General features: G+C 41.2%; 1 protein-coding gene across 1 annotated transcript in view; it reads right to left on the bottom strand.

Moving 5' to 3' along the window:
• Positions 1 to 3436, bottom strand: part of LOC139213906 (neuropilin-1a-like) — a 74763-nt gene extending 71327 nt beyond the window's left edge. Inside the window, exons 1-2 of the mRNA XM_070844606.1 lie at positions 2701 to 3436; positions 1608 to 1782 (exon numbers count right to left, since the gene is read on the bottom strand). Of these exons, the coding sequence (XP_070700707.1) occupies positions 1608 to 1782; positions 2701 to 2791 (266 nt within the window). The 5' untranslated portion in view covers positions 2792 to 3436. The remainder of the gene's footprint in view (positions 1 to 1607; positions 1783 to 2700) is intronic.
• Positions 3437 to 13162: the final 9726 nt, after the last annotated feature.

Genomic DNA, 13162 nt, shown 5'->3' with positions numbered 1-13162 from the left:
TACTTTACAAGTGCCTTATAGCAGCACATTAACCTATGGAAAAGTAATTAAAGCAGACAATAATACTCTGTTGGTGGTGAACTACAGTGCCAACCGGCGACTAAAATTTTATCACCAAGATTTATTGCATTTCATTAAGTACTTAAACAGCGTTAGTACATTCTTATACGGCTCCCTGGGTTATCGCACAAAATAAGGTCACTGCAGAATGAGGTTTTTCTCAGGAAAGTCCTGAACGTTTGCTCACATCACTGTGGAAGGTGTGTAATCCACTGAAAGACACCCAGTATCCACTATCTGTCCGGAACGCTAATGGTTTATTAGTCCCTTGGTGGTGAAACATGATCCAATAGTATTGGAGGACCCCATCTGTGAGGCAGCGCCGGACAGCCAGTTGTGATTTACACAGGAGCCGTTTATGGAGCTTTTAAAAAAAGACAGAGGAGCCGACATAAAAACAGGCTTATTCATGGAAGAGAGCAACACATGGACTGTTGTGTGGATGCACACAATCGTGTGTGTGTCTCTGGGTCAAAGAGAGGGGTTGTGTGTGTGTGTGTGTGTGTGCGTGTCTGCACAGGTGCTTGTTTACAGGTTTTTACGGACTGATGCTCAAGAAAGCGCAATCTAAGACATGCAGGGGCGATTTGTGATGCATGTTTGAGTGTCTGTGTGGAAAATGCATATCGTTTAAGAACATTTGAAAGTTGTTTTGTTGTTTTTTAACCAAAACTACCCTGAAGCCAGTGATGGCGACAGGAAATTGGACTGCATTAACACTGATTCAATCAAATCACTTGTTTTTGTTGACCAACTAACAAAGGGGAGTTTGTAATCATGGAGGACAACAAAAAGCAGGAAGTCTTCACATCTGACAAGCTGGAACCAGTGAATTTTGGCATTTTTGAGCCAAAAATGACCTAAACAATTATTGGATTACCAAAACAGCTGTCAGTTCATTTTCTCTTTCAACTAATCAATGAATGTACTTATTGTTGCAACTGTAAATGAAAATATAACTGCGGATGAAGAAGCAGACAAAATCATCACCTTATATATTTGTATCTTTTCACAATCCTCAAACTTACAAAAACCTGACAGCTGCACTTCCACCAGTCTGTAAAGTTAAATGAGATCCTTGAGATTCTTTTCCTGCAAACAAAACAGCCAGACAAAACTCTTTTCCTCCTCCAAATGCAAACAGGAAAACTCTGCCTCCAAATGAAAAGCAAACACTATTTCTCTATTCCCACAATAAGCAAACTGAACTCCATCAATGAAAAGCTGCTGCACATCAAGTTTCACCGGCTCCTCTGAATTCCTGCCAAAAACCCAGGCAGAGACACATGCCATGAGACACCTTCCCGCCTTATCAAATACGAATTATGAAACCCATCAAACCCCATTTCCTCTGAAGTAATTGCCAGTAGCCTCAGTGCCGTATCTCATCCTTGCACCTCCAGTTCCATGGGAGCAGATGTATAACTGCTTGACCAATAGGTGGCAGAGTTTCACATTGTATCCAGGCAGGATGGAGGAGAGAAGAGCAAAGGAGGGTGGGGAGGGAGGGAGAGAGAGAGAGAGAGAGAGAGAGAGATGACTCTTACTTGCAGTCTCTGTCCTCCAGATCAAAATGCGGATTGAAGTTGATGAGGATCTTCTGGCCGGGCTCTGGGGCTGTTATCACCCACACGCACTGCTGGGAGGGGGGGTATGCGCCGGGGTAACCCGGGGAGGTCAGGTAGTCCGCGGTGTGTATCTCTATATTCCCTCCGCATTTATCTGCGCCGCAAGACAAAGCAGAAAGTTGTTCAGTTAGTGGAGAGAAAAGGACTTTATGGGAGCTGAACTGAGCCCAGATGTTTACTGATGGCACATATTTAAGTGCCATCAGTGCCACCCCCGCTGAGACACCTTAATGTAAGACCTCCAGCTGGGCGTCATTATACATCCAAACATCCACCGGTGGAGTAAAACACGCACGGTGACAGGAGAGCGCTGATACCTGCACCCCCGTCCATCCACACTTATATTCCTATTATTATAAACCTACATCATGGGAAATCCTCAGCCTGAAGAAGGTGATAAAACTACTGCCCTGCACTGCTTCAGAAAAGGTGTGGTATAAAGTGGTTCCTTTACCCCCCCCCACCCGCCATAAGGTCTGATTACGCCCCATGGAGGTGAGGTGGGCCGGCTGCTGCTTCTCCTGCACACAGGCAGCGTAATTACATTTAATTTTCTCGATGAATGATTTATTAAATTGCTTGTCGCCTTTATGGAGCTTCGGCAGCAATACGCCAAAGGCTCCAAAATACGTGTTTGAATGGCTGAGAGGACCTTAACGCAAATGTGTAATATTTCTGGAATGATGAGGAAATGTTAACATGAGGATTTATTGTCCCTGTGATAGTAACTCGTCAGTGCGTAAAGATTGTAAGGCACTTTTGGCATTGCTTGATATTTATTACATTCATTGAGTTTTTGCGTATCTTCTATAACATCCTTCATTCTTTTCATCTCCAAAAGGTAAGTACAGCAGAAACAGCATTCGCTTGGTCTGACTCGAACCCCTGCAGACGCGCTCTCACATAACAGGTGAGAGGCAACAATGGTGCAAAATGATGCAAAATGGATCAATGTTCAGCCAGGCTGCCTGTTGTCAAGCTGCATGTATTCATACAACCAGTCAACACCTACCAGTCTGAGTCAACGAAGCAACCGAGATGACTTGGGTGAAGAGGAACAATAGCAATCCACTGTGCATCCTTAGATTGTACAACACAGACATACTGTCAGAGAAAATAGAGACTAACGGAAAAGGGGGAAACGTCCAGGGGAGGTTACGTCCAAAAGAGAGGAAAAAGAAAATTGTCTCAAAGTAGGAGATCTGCTTGTTCCAGGGATCCCAGCATCCTGCGAGATTCAGCACCAGATCCCCGCGTCTGTCAGGGAACAACTTGCCATCTCCTGGAAAAAAAATAAAAAATAATAATAATCCAAATGCAGAAATCAAGACGAGGACTCAAAAGGAAAAAAATCCGTTAGCCAAAAGTGGCAGCTGCACTCCCCTCGATTCTTTGTCAAACCACTCACTTCTGATACAAACAGTAGCGATGGACGTACTTCCAAGTGGAGAATTAAAGAGAGAAAAATCAATAGTTGACCGGCATTCAGTGAAAACCAACCGCGGGGAACATCTGAGCGCTGCTGCCCAGATCTTTACTCCGTATTTTAGTTCAGCTCTCTCTCCTCTCCGCTCGCAGCGACTGACTGACCGCCACAGCAGAAATGTCAGCAATACGAGGCGAGCCGTGGAAGTATCGGCGGAATTTCCACTCCCCAAATTCCTCCTGCTACAGACGCCAGTGCGCGCAAACCAGCAGCGACCGACCGCTACAAGGGGCTGGAGCGAACTGACACCGGTGCGCCCTCTGTGCGCTCCCGACGCATGCGAGCAGGGAAACTGCGCACGCAAACTCCCGCTGGCATGTGAGTGAGGTACGAGGTGTGGGCAGTGTCCACCGAGCCGACTCGATTCCACATCTGATCTTGGTTACACCGAGGAGCGGAGGATTCAAGGAAGATGTATTCGCTCCTTGTTAGGTGACCTACATCCGATAGTTTGTCCCACTGACCGGATGTGTTCATCAGGCTGATCGTACGCCGTCTCTGTATCCTTTTATGTTGAACATGATCGCGTTTTCTTTGTTATATAGTAACTCTTAATGACTGGTATTTGAATATTTTACAGATACTGAAACGATATTTATTCCAAAATGGATATGAAGCGTCCTGAAATCTGACACACCATTTATTATGTTTCAAAAGAGCAACAATGGATTTTGTCATTTATCCAAATTTTACTTTAAAGGATCGATGAGCCTTTCCTCCATATTGATGAAGAGCATTAGGTTATCTTTAGAGTCATATTTTAGGATGTTATTTTGACAAAAGGTGAAGATGGAGCTGCAAATAAGTATTTTTCCCTTCCTCAGTTGTCAGGTACTCTTGTATTTCATGTGTTAGGCACTGCTTTGCCTCTACGCTCTGCATTGAAGCTGAATAGCATTTCCTATGAAACAATGATTTCACGTACTTGATTATAAAATGCACGTTGTCAGCTACTGATTTGCAGGCGACTGCATTACAGGTGTCCCTAAACCTGCCATACCTAGTAGGAGTACCAATGATTGCCTAAATTTCCCAAAATGCCTTTCAGCAACCCCCTCAAAGACCATGCCTGATAGCGGTATGGACTGGCATGTTGTTTTATGTATGGAGAAAGCATTATTGATAGTGATTGAAAGAGCAACAGTTGCAAAAACACAGCACGTTTGTTCACAGCAAAGGATTCTGGTCAGCTGGGATGAAGGAAGGTGGAGAAAAAAGACTTATTGGATCCTCTGTGATGGATTTCTCTCTGTTAGATTCTTGGCTTTGGTGCAAAATGGCTGCACTGCCAGCCGAATGTCATTTTTACAGTTTGTGTTTTATGCAAACTCCCTCCGGTATGTGAGTGAGGTACGAGGTGTGGGCAGTGTCCACCGAGCGGACTCGAGTCCACATCTGATCTTGGTTACACCGAGGAGCAGAGGATTCAAGGAAGATGTATTCGCTCCTTGTTAGGTGACCTACATCTGATAGTTTGTCCCACTGACCGGATATGTTCATGTCTTCATGGAGAAAGATCAAGATAAAAAAAAATTCAACTGAAAGATTACATGAATGAATGAAATGAGAAACAAAACACACATCGGAAAATTCAACAGGCTTTTTGGCTGCTTGTCATAAATGTCTTAAACATACACTGATGGGATTCAAAGTCATGACCTGAGTACTTCTAAAATACTGTCTGTGGCCCTGGAGGAGCCTGTCTGTGGTGAACAGCAGAAGACAGCATCTCCCAGGTGTAACTGCTTGTAATTAATGAGAGCTTGCTTGTTCAGCACCAGCACCTGGCTAAATAAAGATAAAAATGTGATTATCAGACACTTATAAGGACTGCTAATAGCTCACCACACTGTATTAATGCAGTGTAATTCATTAAAGCTGCACGCTGCAAGAAAACTATTGTGTTCCGCTCTTAGCAAACAGGAGCTGTTTTCCATCTTTACTGTGGATCTGCTACCTGCTGTTTAATCACCTGAGCAGGTGTTCAGATTAAGTACCTATGTTTCCGTGATGCCCGTGACATGTAAAACTTTACAAGAATCACATACTACTTTATATGCACACTGAGAGCACAAAGCATAAACGAACCAAGATAACTAGTTTCCTTAACATTTATACCCCAAAGACTAATGAATTCATTTTGGAGAGGTGAGTGTGTGTGTGTTTAGGATACATTTTAGCACCGTGGTGAAGGTGTAATGTGCAGAGACGCTGATGTTCTTCAGATGCAAAACTGAGGTCACACTCCATTTAAGAAACAAGCATCCAACTTGTCAAAGTGTGTAAGATACTGAATGCGTATGCACAGCTGATCCCTTCGGATCCAAACTGTTTTAAAACCACAGCACCCCGTCGTAGTGTTCTTTTCCCACAGATCTGTTCAAGTGAGGCCATCTCTGACGTATCAACATTTGTTTAAGCTCTGCTTTACATTGACAAATTTTTCCAACATTGGAAAAAACACCTAAAAACATGCCAGAAAATGTATTTTTGTTACTATGACAACCAGCAACCGAGAGCAGTCATGTCACTCATCTTAGCAACAATAAAACTACGTCTTATCAGGGTGGTGTGTTTTTTTGCTTATTTTTGTTTGAACGTGTAGTTTAAAAAATGTTGCCCAATAGCCTAAAAAATGGAGACAAACTAATCTTGTAGCGCTTGTAGCCCATCCTGAAAGGACTCCGGGGTGCCATGGCATCCTGTTGATCTTAAAATGCAGCTTTTCGATGCTTTTAGAGTGTCTGAAAAGAACATCTAACAAAGTATAAACCGGCTTAAAGTCAGTGTAAGCACTAGATAAGTCCATATAAAAGTTTGTAAAATCTAAATCAAACACAACATACTTGGTATTTCAACTAATGAACTAAATGTTTACAACAGCAATGTGAATCATGAAGAAATGCAAACTGAAAGAGGAACAAAGGAATACAGCGATAACAAGAGCAGTCGCTAACTGACAGGCCAGCAGCTGGTCTATAAAAGTTAACTCCCCAGGAATTTCAGACACACACCAACAGGAACCTACTGAAACTCACTGAGTTGCTATTTGAATCTATTGACTCATTTGTAAAAATTCTTAGCTCCTCTGTAAGTTCAGCTTTGCTAAATCGAAGACTGGAAAATGACTCAACTGTAAGATTTTATAACATACTGGAAATGCTCATAATGTGGTTCCTGTGCTCATCGGCTTGAACATAATCACGCAAAGAATAGGAGGTTTTAAAAAAAAGGGAGACAAGCACGGCATGTGTGTGAATGAGAATGTAAACAGAGGATGATGGAGTGAGCGAGTAAGAGCCAGAGTGAGTGGAGAGAGCGAATGAGTGACATGAAAACAGAGTAAGAGATCAGCAAACGAGCAACTAAGTGGGTCTGGCAGAGAGCGAGGAGACTCACTTCTCAGAAACAGTTTGTGCTGCAGTCCAAAGATCACAACAAACTTTTAATGTTTCCAGTCGGTGTTCAGATATGATTTTCACTGAGGTTCTGGATGTGTCCTTCAGAAATATTTACTGCACCCCTTTTGTATGTGTCGAAGCGGAGACAATAAAACCTCCTTGGCAGTGCAGCACACTCATAACACTGCCAAGCATGACTGAAATAGCATCAGTGGCAAAGTACATGTTAGTGACGCAAATTCTAAAGCGAGAACAGAACACGGTGTGTGTTTGTGTTGTGGTCATAAATCTGAGCTTTGCAGGTCTCTTGACAACACTTTTGTTTTGTTTTGGCATTTTGAGCAAATATTCAACATCGTAATATTTTTTCCATTTACATGCAAAGTGCTTCTGAGAATTTGAAGCCATTAATCAGTCAGTCATTAATTTAATAAAAGGCCAATAACAGCCCAATTAATCACTTTAATGCAAGTTCATGCTCATTAATTATAGGGAGTGTGTTTTTGCATTGAGGCGAACTTAAGCATGCGATTGAGTGTGAGAGGAAGGAAAGTGAGATATAAGGGTGTGGTGTGGGTTGAGTGGGTTTTTAAAAACTGCAGCCATGTTTGTGTGACCATGGGAATGAATATTAATCGAAGATGTTTTTGTGTATTCTACTCTTAGAAAGTCGTCGCCCCCTGGTTCTGTTTGAGGTTTCTTCCTATTAAAGGGGAGTTTTTCCTCCCATTGTTGTCTAATATAATATATTCTGGGTTCCAGAAGTAAAAGTCCTGCTCATTTTCTCAAAGAAGGTATGAGGTGACCATCGGCTGGAGTACTTCCAAAGCTTAGATGAATTCAAAACTCTCCTGGCTGAACCATCAGTACACAAGGTGAGAAACTGTGTTAGAAAATATACCTTTATATTTAAAATACACTCCAACGTAAAAGCATGAGTGTATGAGAATCCAAGCAGAGAAATCAACTGTGATGCCAAATGAGCTTTTCTGCAAGAAGGACTGTATCAAATCAATTAGCTTAAAATCCTAAAATCCAATTAGCTAAATATCACAATTTTTAGAAACCTAATAAATCATTCAGTTGTTTTAATCAGTTCATTTTCCATTTATGACTCAATTTTGGATGAATTCAATGTGGTGCGATGTTTTATACCCATTTGTTGCAACAAAGTGTTCTGAACTTGCTGTGACAAGAATTAGTCTTCCTAATCAGATTTTATACACTTTGGATTTTACACTTATTTCATGTGTATTTATCAACTATGAATCTTGACACACTGCCCAAATCTAATGGGAGATTTAGGGAGAGATTTTTTTTTTTTTTTTTTAACTAAAGAGGTGTCAAGTTATGTCGTCCAGTATTCAATGTTGGAGAGTTTAAGTTACTTTCAGAGAGAATAGCTCTTTTCACGATCCTGTCATGTTTTCAGTAGCATGCTATTGTGACCAAATGCTACATTGCTGCATGCTATTTTAAAACAAAAAAAAACTCAAGAATGATTTTGCTGCCTTGTGCAGTCTGTTGTTCACACATTTTACAGCTGTCCATCTTCTGATTCACCTGAAAACTGGGAACTGATTTGGTCCCTTCTTTGAGATGGTGTCAGTATGTTAAACTAATAGTCCTGAGTAGCTTGTAGTGCAACTTGGTACCTTCAACAAACACGCAGTGCTACTGTAGTTTGACCACTTCCTATGATACTATAGCGGAGTGCATCTTCCTCATTTTGCGTGTGTCTGTGCACATGCATCTACTGCATGAGAACTGTTGCTGAGCCCAGTGTGTAAGGGCAGGGGGTGAGTATGCCTCACCTTCCCCAACTTGTGTCATCACTTAGTGGAAAGTTGCTGAACTATGCGAAGAGAACATTGACATCCTGTCAATTGCTGACCCTGATGGTTTACATGCGGTAGAATAGATTCCACTGTAACCACGTGTCATTGCATCATTGCCTCTGACGATGTGAAACTGCAACACCTATAAATACCTTGTTCTTAAAGAAGATGGGTGTCTAAACCTTGTTTGTACAAAAGTATAAAAACTGCATATAATCACCATTGAGGGGCTCACTCAGGAAGGAGGGAGGCCATTGCCTGTAATCAGTAAAGATCTATGGTGATAGAGAGGCAGATATTGTGTTTGCACTACAATATTCATACAATCTCACTGCACTACACAGTTACCATGACATGAGAGACCCTCCTCAGTAACAGAAGTCAGTCAAAGAGACACACACACACACACACAAGTGGGTCTTCAGCTGTCTATACCTGACAAACCTGACACAGCCTAGCATTCAGCTCCAAAAAGGTTGAATACATTAACAGTGATACCTGCCTTTACGTTGTATTGCCTTGCACAAATGCGCAGATACACGTAAGAGCATACAGTTAAATGTGTATGCACACGCCGGAGCAGAAGCACCTGTGCGCATACACACACATGCGCATAATGGCTACGGAATGATGGAGGAGGAGGGGTGGCATTTCTATAATGACACAGTCATACCTCAGTAATTACAGGAGACACTGACAGTGATCCATTAGCCCGCTGTGGTGGGCTGAGACCAACAGCAGCTACATGTTGGCTAACACAGAGCCTCTGGTGCACACAGAGCTACACAGTACTGTGCTTATATATAGATACATATATCCTGCTATTATGCACTTATACATGTACTGAAACATACGCTGTTTACATGTTTAAGGGTACACATTAGTGGCCATCAGTCTGTATCACTCCTCTCTCAGTGCTGAACACCAGTTAGCCCTGTTATCATTCATTGCTATCATGTACAAAGGCAATCTGCTGCTGTTATTTCAGTTCCTGTTGTTCTGTTCTGTTTTTATCATATCCGCTACTCACTGTGTAATGCATCCATTAATAGTAGTACCACTATGATGATACACCTCTCTTTACATTTTGTTCATAGTAATATTGTCAAATTGTAACACAGATGCACATCTCTTACATGCATGTTCACTAATATCCAGCCTCAAGAAGCATAATACCATGACCACGACAATGAGTTGTCACCATTATACGTGAATGTATGTAGATTTATTTCAATTATGTTTTTACTGTGCTATCGACAACTTATTGACTTATTGACTGAAGGTCCATAAGCACCGTCACAAATTGTCATTGATAACATAATAACAGGCACTCTATCACACTTTCATTCATGTGTTGCTCCTTCACACACACACACACACACACACACACACACACACACACACATATATATATATATATATATATTCATAGTCATATATATTGTCATATAAACATGTTTACTACTTTCACTATGATAGCATATATCTATTTTACTGTGCATACAGAGCATCTTTGGCACATACAGGCATGTGTTTTCTATCTTCCACAACACATGCCTGTGAAAACGCACACATACCATAGACACAAAAGAATAATATGTATAGAAAGAGTTGCATGCAGTAATACACGTAGATGCGTGTATGCATGTGTGCGTGCATAAGAAGATCAAATAAAAAGACTGTCATCACAAAACATGTATTAATGTGGATATATGCACATCACAGTTCCGCACGCCTCTCAGTCCTACTCCACTCAGCTTTTTCAAGAGCTCCCCTCCATAAAAACTGAAACACTCTCATGGCTTTAAACCACATTTGTCAACCCCCCCCCCCCTTAATCCACACACACACATGTAAGCAGACGCATGCACAGATACACACGCACAATATACACACGTTCTGAAAAGATATTTCAACACAACAGGAGGTCATGGCACCGCCGATAAGATCTCACCGCCTGGCAGTGTTCCAGACGCCCTTCTCTGGTTCACACTCTGGGACCCAGACCAAGCTTTTGTGCTCTCTCTCACACACACACTTAAACACACTCTCATAGAGCCTAGCTCTGCACTGGCATTGCCACTTACACCTCCCAAAGGACCTAATGATGAGGCTCTGGATTGGGAGTGAAATAGAGGATGCTGGCCAAAAACGCCTTGTTTGAGGACTTGGGTTGTGATAATTACTGTCATTACCAAGGAGGCGATTTGAAAAAGGACGATGTGACCATCGTCCAGCTGTACTGGTAAATAAAAGAGTGCTAGCTCATCTCAGCTACTGCATCACGGGCTTGGCCAATAGCTATTTAGATTACTGGAAATAACAATAAGTTATATCATGTGTTTTCCTGCAAGACCAGGAAGATGCCAAATGCACAAGGGAGCTTATTACTGTTATATGTTTATAGCCCAAGCCCTCCAAAAATAAAAGATTTACTGGACAGATAACTCCTTCACTTAGATCATTGACCACTCATGCCTAGGTGCATAAAAAACAAACAAAAAACTATAAAACAAGTACATCAGGAACCATTAGGAATCAACATACTGAAACCTTTCAGTATGATCTTTTTCTCTGCTTTCTCTGCCATATTGCAGCCATATTGGAAGTTTGCAGCTCTTGGGCAACTCGATTAAATGGTCATTTACACACAGTAGAACAGAAATGCTTAATATACAAAATGTACTGTTGTTGACTGTGTAACACAAAATTACACAAATTTACAACAAAATGAAGAAAACAATTCATCAGAAAATGCAACCAAATTTACCATTGAAGGTACTTTCCTAAAAATACAATATGAATCAGTGGTTTTAATTATACCGTGGAACAGTTGTCCCAGAACTACTGAGGTGACAAATTTCTGTCTGAAAAACAAAACTAATAAGTCGACATTTTTTTGTGAACTCAAATAGAAAGAAACTGCAACAATGAACTTCTCAGAATTACAAAGTTCTAGCAAACAAGAGTTACTTAATCAAAGAGTTATCGCTAACTTTAAGTAACATTTAAGTGACTGATGGCCGAGTACTTCACATCATTAGGAAAAAAATGAGGAAATAAAGGAGGAAATAAACCGTCAGCGGGTTTACTGTGTAGCTCAGCAGCTTGCATCTAAAGTGTTGCACGGCTTGCAGTGGCGTATGGTAATAATAAGCATGATTTGTACTGTGACCTGTTGGCTTGGCTGAAAACCTGAAATTTATCCCATCAGAGGGTAAACATGGCACAAACTCTGAAACTTAAACTCTCCTCAGTGTTACAAAACTCAGACAAGTTCAGAGCAAGTTCAGGGCTTATCGTCGACATTTCCCATCACAGACCAAATCAGAGATCTTCAAGGCTGTTGCAAAAGTCTTATTTCTATCACCTTGTTCCTTATCTAAAGAGCCGTGACATTAGATGCCGAGTCATATCTGAGTCCCAGGCAGCTGAAAGTCATACCTTTTCTGCCTGTCAGTAGGATTTGAGCTCCATTACTCAGTAGGCCCACCGGGCCACACGAACAGGCTTCTATCCAACAGCAGCAATAGTACAGTGAGTCAGAATTTATCAGATCAAGTCAAGCCAAAAACAATGAGCAACAGTCTCAGCAAAGCAGGTTCACTGCAGAGTTCTTCACCACACAACTAATGGCAAAAATACATTTATGTACATTTTAACCCGATAAGCAAGTGTTTTCATTCACCTTATTATGAGTGTTTGCTCATATGATAATGTAAGGTAACCCTTTCCATGAAATTAGTTATATTTTTTAAAAATTGGCCCCCTCTGAGATTGGTTAATCACATGGACAGATACTGTGAAGTTTTACCCTTCTCCAAATGAGGTTTCTGGTTAAAAAATGTGGGGGAAAGTATTGGTGAGAGTCACACAACATATACATGTATGAAATACACACGAAATTCCAACCTTCAACACAAGAGATCAGAGAAATAGAGCACGGAGTAAAGACGTATCGAGATATCACTTAACAGTAAGTGCTTCGCCTGTATTTAATACTGTTCAAGGTGTTGGTTTCATTTTATGGTTTGACATTCCAGGAATTACACGGTACCTCCATTCATACAAGTGCTTTAAAAGTGAACTTCTTTGGATGATACATTTGCTTAAATTGTGAAAAAGGTGTTGAAAATCATTTGAACTTCTTCGTTATATGACATACTGTATATATCCTGTTTTGGAACCAAACCTTTTTCAACACTGGGATGTAAAGTCGTCCCCTTTAAGTAGCACTTGGCCGAGATTTTGATCCTCTTAAAGTATCCAGATCAGGTTTTCAAGTGAAAATAACACAACTTGCATTCGTCACACATTTCTGCACAGAATGATGTTTGCCTCCCTTATTTTTAGGGACAGCTGTTTGAAATTTCCCCCTTTCATTCCATCTCTTGGCATACCCATCATTGATTTAGCCTAAGCCCTTGCTTGGCACTGAGCGGCTACGAGGGAAGGCTTAAATGCAAGTGCCAAAATCTGACACTTCTAGAAACCCTGATACTTTGTCAAGTGATATGAAGAGCTGCTTGTCAAGAAAGAAACACTGTCCATGTCTCTCCCAGTGTGTGTGTGTGTGTGTGTGTGTGTGTGTGGGACGGTGGCACATTTTGTCGTGTTGTATTGGATTACATCTGTAGATAAAAAAAAACTTACAATAAGAAGTAATGCAATAAGATTTCCTGACACAATTTTAACAGGACACTAAACAAGGTAACAAAGTAATGAACGTCTAACAGTTTTTGGAACTGT

The sequence above is a fragment of the Pempheris klunzingeri genome, chromosome 15 (assembly GCF_042242105.1).
Source record: "Pempheris klunzingeri isolate RE-2024b chromosome 15, fPemKlu1.hap1, whole genome shotgun sequence".
In the NCBI taxonomy this organism is placed as follows: domain Eukaryota; kingdom Metazoa; phylum Chordata; class Actinopteri; order Acropomatiformes; family Pempheridae; genus Pempheris; species Pempheris klunzingeri.
Note: the sequence above shows the minus strand (reverse complement) of the source record. Positions and strands in the feature narration are given on the sequence as shown.